Genomic DNA, 6,674 nt, shown 5'->3' with positions numbered 1-6,674 from the left:
ATATGAATAAAATCAAGCAAATGGAACGTTTACAAAAATTGAAGCAAATGGAACTAACGATTTTTATATGTAATTGTTACTTTTTCTATTTAAAATATATGCTTATATTCTTTTGTATCAGTTTTGTAGTGTTATAAAAATTCATGAGCTTTTAAGTTTAATGATCAGGTAGATTTGCCTTCATCTTTGTAAATGTTTCATTTGTTTGATATTTGTTCACATATATGGTATTGCTTAATCATGCGTTTTGAATAAAATTAAGAATTTTTATATGTATGTGGTACCTTTTTATTTAAGATCTAGTATTGGCATTATAATGTTATGAGATATCATGAGTTTTTAAGTTTCAATAATTTGGTAGATTTGATAAAAACAAGTACAACCTAATGTTTAGGTAAAAATGCTACAAAAGTAATTAAAAACACTATTTTAATAAATAATTTTTGAGAAAACACATCTTTAGTAAATATTTTTTAAATTACACCATTTTAGTAAATAATTTTTTCTATTTACACCATTTTGAGTATTAACTCAAATTATAAATTTTTCCCGTATGAATATTAAATTAATTTATTGGTAAACAAAATCTTATTCAATTTAGTGAAATTTGAAAAAAGAGGGTCAGAAAAGAGCATCCCGAGGTGCATAATTATACTATATTTTCTATTTTAATAGAAAATGTTTTCTTTGAGATTTATAAACCAACAAAATCACTTCAAAATTATTTTCTGTATCTCTCTTTCATCCAACCCACCCCTTCATTGCCGGAATATTCGTTGCCCCATGGCTCCGATATCCTAATCGGAAAAAGAAAAACCAATTCATTACCGTACCTCCTTCCAATTTGTAAATCCCCCAATTATTCTTTCAAATTTTCATTTATTTATTATCATTATCATTAATTATTGCATTTTGTTTATTTATCTTCATTATCTCATCTGTTTATTTTATTTATAATTCCCCTTTATTCATAGAACCTTCTAGAAATACATTCATAATTATGCATATATATGTATGTATATATTTGTATAGATATATGGCTTAATTTTCAGTTAGCATATGAGTTAAGACTGTATAAATATTTAAATTAAGTTGTTAGAAAGACTTTTAGTCAGTCAAGTCTTGAGCTTAGATCTAATCCTTTCATTTATAAAATAATAAAAAACCTAAATTAAATTTTTTTGTAATTTTTGTGTATTTGTTTATATTTAGGGTAAGTATTGAGATTGACATGATAAAGAAACCAAAATGTCATTTAAAGGAATCGTGCGCGAGTTGAGAGAAATGCGAGACGGGATAGGTAGTATATCGAGAAGAGGGATTGAAGGTAGGCATTGGCGGAACCGAACTAGATCACATATTGCACCTGATGTGGCTCCATGTGTGGTTATAAACCAAGGTCAGTGGGCAAATTTGCCACCTGAACTGCTTTTGGATATAATTCGTAGGGTTGAAGAGAGTGAGACGTCTTGGCCTGCGAGAACGGTTGTTGTTTGTTGTGCGTCGGTTTGTAAGTCGTGGAGGGATGTTACTAAGGAGATTGTTAAGACTCCTGAAGAATGTGGAAGGTTAACTTTCCCGATTTCGTTGAAACAGGTTAGACTTTGATGGTTGCCATGATAATGTTGGTTCTTTTTTATTTAACTGTTTTGTATTCATTTTGCTGAATGTGTTTTTTAATGTTGCATAATAATAGCCGGGTCCTCGAGATGCTCCTATTCAGTGTTACATTAGAAGAGATAGAGCGACTTCTACATACCGGTTGTACTTTGGGCTGACCCCATGTAAGTTATGTCAAACACTTTCCTTTTAATTTGCTACTAGCTTTTTGTGATATGTAGATTGTTATTCTAAAGAATCAACCTGATAAATTTGATGAAACATTGTTCTGTTATAAGTATTTATTTTACAAGAAAATTTTTGTCAGCAGATCTGTGTAGGAAAGTTAGTCTGTAAGTGAAAATTTTGAATTGTGGTAAGATATTTCCTGGAAAATCTTGGATATTAGTGGGCTAGGTAATTTAGGTTGACTTGTGTTATGCATCTTCTCTTTCAAGATTGCACTTGCATAGAAAAAGCTAGAGGCTTTCATTACTTTCCACATTATCAATTATCTCCATTATATGGGTCCCAGTATTTTTGTTTTCTTTCTTTTTTTTCTTTTTACAAAATGAGATTAGAATATCACATTTATATGTTCTTAATAGATCCTCTGATAGGGTCTCATAAGATGAAATTTTAAAGATTCAAAAGAGGACTGAGCTTGAAGTAGCAGTGTGCTTATATTGCAGAATAGTTTGTGTAAAAGATATATGTAGTTTTTAATCTGAAGCTAGCATCTCTTATTCACTATCAAACCAAAACAAGTCTACTACCACACAAAATTGTATTTGTTTATATAACTTAGGATAGATATATTTTACTTACATTCTAATTTTTGGTCACCTGAATCTAACAAGTATAATGATAAACAGCCGAAGATGAAAGTGATAAGTTACTGTTAGTGGCGAAGAAAATCAGAAAGGCAACAAGTACAGAGTTTGCTATCTCTTTGGTTGCAGATGATTTCTCTCGAGCTAGCTCTACTTACGTTGGTAAATTAAGGCAAGTTCTGATTGCTTATAGGTGGCAAGATGGGTGGGTGAGGCAGGTTTGGAACATGACATTTTTTAGTATTGGTTGGAAGTCGGAACAGGCCTGGTTGGATTAACCAACAAACACCTTTTTCTTGTCCTGTTTACAAATACTTTGATACAAACCATCCCAAATGGGCTCGCATTAAGCCACAAGCTAGGTGTAGAAATCACTCCAAAAAGTTAGCTCAAAGGAGGGGACACCTAGATTTATAAATCACCAACCAATCCCATACTTGACCAATGTGGGATCGTAACATACTTATTATGTCGATTTTTCGATAATATGTTTCAGGCAGCTGTATGCATTAATATAGTACTAGGGAGACTTATATCCTGTTTGACCTGTTTGATATTTACCGTGTAACTTAATATTTTTATTTGACCCATATGGCCGGTTTGAGATATGCCGCTACCCTACTTTCCGATTTATATGTAATTTACTCCCGACTGCCCCGTCTAATTAATATGTAATGTGAATTGACTCTTGTTATGACTTTCCTTTTAAAAACAGGTCTAATTTCCTGGGAACCAAGTTCACTATATATGACAGCCAACCTCCAACTGATGCAGCAACTCTACATAATCATAACCATTCAAGTCAAAGATTTCATAAAAGACAAGTATCTCCTAGATTACCCGCTTGCAGCTATAGCGTAGCCACCATCTCCTATGAACTGAATGTACTACGTACACGGGGTCCTAGACGAATGAACTGTTTGATGCAGTCTATACCCATCTCCTCAATTCAAGAAGGTGGCACTGCTCCAACTCCAAAATCTTTCCCGCAATCATTCGAAGATACACATCCGATCTCATCATCTTCCTTGAAAATTAAAGATATGAGTGTTACTCATTCCACCTCGTCTTTATCAGGCCCTATTTGCGTCGACTCTTTGATGCTTAAAAATAAAGCTCCTAGATGGCATGAGCAATTACAATGCTGGTGTTTGAATTTCAAAGGGCGTGTGACTGTAGCTTCTGTCAAGAATTTCCAGCTTGTAGCTTCTGTTGATCCTTCTCACAATGTGTCGGCTGCGGAACAAGATAAAGTGATCCTGCAATTCGGGAAGATCGGCAAAGACATTTTCACTATGGATTATCGGTACCCTCTCTCCGCTTACCAAGCTTTTGCAATCTGTCTCAGTAGCTTTGATACAAAACCCGCATGCGAATAACATTAATTATTATGCGACTCATATTGGGGTGGGCTAGTTACACATTAAGTGTTGAAATGCCAGGGCCTCTGTATGCGTGGAAGATTGTCTTGGGTTGCTATATGTTATAAGCTTGATAATTATAGCAGCGGAACTAGTTTTTCATGTAGCTTTTCTAATGCAACAAATATGTGTTTTGTTATGGTTAACAACTTTATTAATCCAAGTTGGGAAAGCTCCCTATGCATTCTGTTTCTCGCCATTAAATGTGGTAATAACTCTTTGCATAAAAGCATAATTTGCTATAGCTCATATACTTGTTGCTTTTCAAATTGTGGGTATCAGCTACTTGAAAAACAGTGCTAAGGTTATAATGTTTGTAGAAATGATACAATTGCCTTAATACTAGCTTAATGCATATGGGATTCTAATAAAAATGATAGTTCAATTTGACTGTAGCTTGAAACTTCTGTAAACTAGGCAGTTATGGAATCCCAGGTCTTCATTTGCTAGAATAGAAGTCATTAAAACATAAAGAGATAGCTAGGTAGGTAAAAACTAGAACAGAACTTGGTAGGACAGCCACATTCCATGGTTGGTTTGACGTATTCATCCGGTTGTTGAGCTTGTGAATCCAGTTGATCTTAAGTGTAAGTGTCACTTGAAATGGTAAGCGTCAATGTGCCAATGTGGTATATGGTTTCTTGTAATGGTATGGGCGTATGGTATTGTCAATGTAGAGGGGAAAATGGGTGAGTCGGGTCACCGGAACATGCAAGCATGACAGTAAAAAAGCGTATAGAATATTGTGATATAATGGAAAGGTTGTGTAAAGACTCGAAACATATAAGCTCGTTGGGTCAGGTTGAGCTGATGTCATCTGTCAATATATTATTTTCAACTTTTTGTAACTTTATCGTATTTTTATAGAATCAAAATGATAATATTTCATTTCAAATAAAATGATCTACGCCTTGTGTCCAGGGTGATAGTGTTCAGCCTTCCCAATTGTTGCAAAAATAGCTGTACTTTTTTACATGAATTAGCTATGGATTATTATTAAGATTGCACGAAGAAATAAACACCTTCGCCCAAAATCTGCTATTTCCTTCACGAGCTTCCAAGACAAAGTAAACCATGAAAAGGACTATTCAAAAAAAGCATCACCAAGTTTATATGTTGATGAATAATGAAAAAGGAATTGTACATTTGTACCATAAGTCCATAACCTAATGAATCCTAGCCCGCTGCAACATACCAAGTATCATCTTCCGATCTCTTTTGCAATACAAGGAACGGGTGGGGGAAGGTTGTTGATCATGACTAGTTCAAGCAATGGAAAATTAAGTAGAAATAAAAAAAAATATTTTTTTATTAAAGGCTTTGATTAATGTGCATAAATTTTTTGTACCATCATGCTAAAACCTATCCCTTGAAATTTCTTTTTACCACTCATATCAGAATCTCCGGTATTCCAAACTATTATTTGAAGCAAAACAAAAGCACGTACTCGAGTGTTGCATAGGCGTTAGACAGTAAAAGAGCGTACAAAGGGATCCTTTATATAGATAAAATGGTTCTATAAGGTGCAATAGAAACAATTCAAATTTTGAACCACAGCAGGATGATTTCGAGTTTTAGCGAAGTACACTAAAATTGAAACAGAAGTGTTTGGATGCCAAAAGGCCCAAAATGATGTGCAAAGCTGGGCCAAACGACCAAAGATATTTGCAGAAGCTCCCAACCCCTTTAGACCTTTTTGTGCGCTGTTCTTGGTCTTTGTAACTTCTCCAAGATTTTAGCGTTTTAAGTTACGATCGCTTGAAGTCTGCTTGATTTCTAGTTATATGTTCTTCCTAATCTTCCTTCAACGATTTTTGCTGGATGTTCACTTTATTCAACATAATTTGTCCCCTTAGTATCTTATTAAGTTTCTTTCATGCTATCTATCTCTTATCATTATGTAATTTGGTTTCTTAATCCAAGTCATAATCCCCCTCTGTAAGCGAGCCCCCATCCTCCCAACGATAAACAACACTTCACATGGCCACATTAAGATCTGAAGGACCCTAACCACTTCAGTAAACATGTACTTAACTCGGTTGCAGATTTCTGCTTTGGTCTACTTTTTTCTAGATTCTTTAAAATGGAGATTTGCGAAGTATGCAAAACCATAATGTACCAATTATTGTACTATATGTCATGAATCAACATCAAGTCACTAAAAGAAAGAATGTTTTTTAGAATGCTACTGAAAGAAAGAATGATTACATCATAAGACGATCTAAAGTAACAATCTTTTTGGATATGATAACGATTCCAGATATCAGAAAAATTTGACAGAAAATGTAAAGTAGCACCACCCAAAAAGAATCATCTTTCACATTTTTGGGACAATTCTACATTTCTAAACAGAAAGAACTTGGCTTACCTTGATTTCCATTTTGTCCAAAAGATCTTTGAGATGCTAGCAATGAGAAGAAGAGAAAGTGTGGCTTCCACTAGCAGAAGGTTCACGCAACTTGCATCCAATAGGATGTGTATAGTACGAAAATATTACGACAACTTGAGTTATAACTTGGATACCTGATGATATTCTACTTTTGATCAAGAAATGTAAGCCACATGCCCACATGACAAATAGTAGTATAATAAGAGATGGGAGAATCTGATACTACACTTCTAGACCAAAAGCAGAAACTTTTGCATATATGTGTCCGTACATAAATATATCAAAACAAAAGCCAATATAACAAATTATTCAATGGCGTGAGTAACTGACCATTTATTTGGGCTAACTTATGAGGGAAATAAGAGAGCAGCATCAACTACATAAAACAAATAGGCAGAACATATTTGCAGGCAAACGCAACCCTGCCTGTTT

At 34.2% G+C, this 6,674-nt stretch overlaps 1 protein-coding gene across 1 annotated transcript; it reads left to right on the top strand.

Moving 5' to 3' along the window:
• The first annotated feature begins 688 nt into the window (after positions 1-688).
• Positions 689-4,052, top strand: LOC122578696 (tubby-like F-box protein 5). Its single transcript, XM_043750714.1, has 5 exons — positions 689-846; positions 1,213-1,596; positions 1,697-1,784; positions 2,475-2,604; positions 3,148-4,052. The coding sequence occupies exons 2-5, from the start codon at positions 1,249-1,251 to the stop codon at positions 3,809-3,811; spliced, it is 1,230 nt and encodes a 409-aa protein (XP_043606649.1). The 5' UTR covers positions 689-846; positions 1,213-1,248; the 3' UTR covers positions 3,812-4,052.
• The last annotated feature ends 2,622 nt before the right edge of the window (positions 4,053-6,674 follow it).

This window comes from Erigeron canadensis, chromosome 8 (genome assembly GCF_010389155.1).
Source record: "Erigeron canadensis isolate Cc75 chromosome 8, C_canadensis_v1, whole genome shotgun sequence".
NCBI lineage: Eukaryota > Viridiplantae > Streptophyta > Magnoliopsida > Asterales > Asteraceae > Erigeron > Erigeron canadensis.
This window is presented reverse-complemented; position numbering and strand designations above follow the sequence as displayed.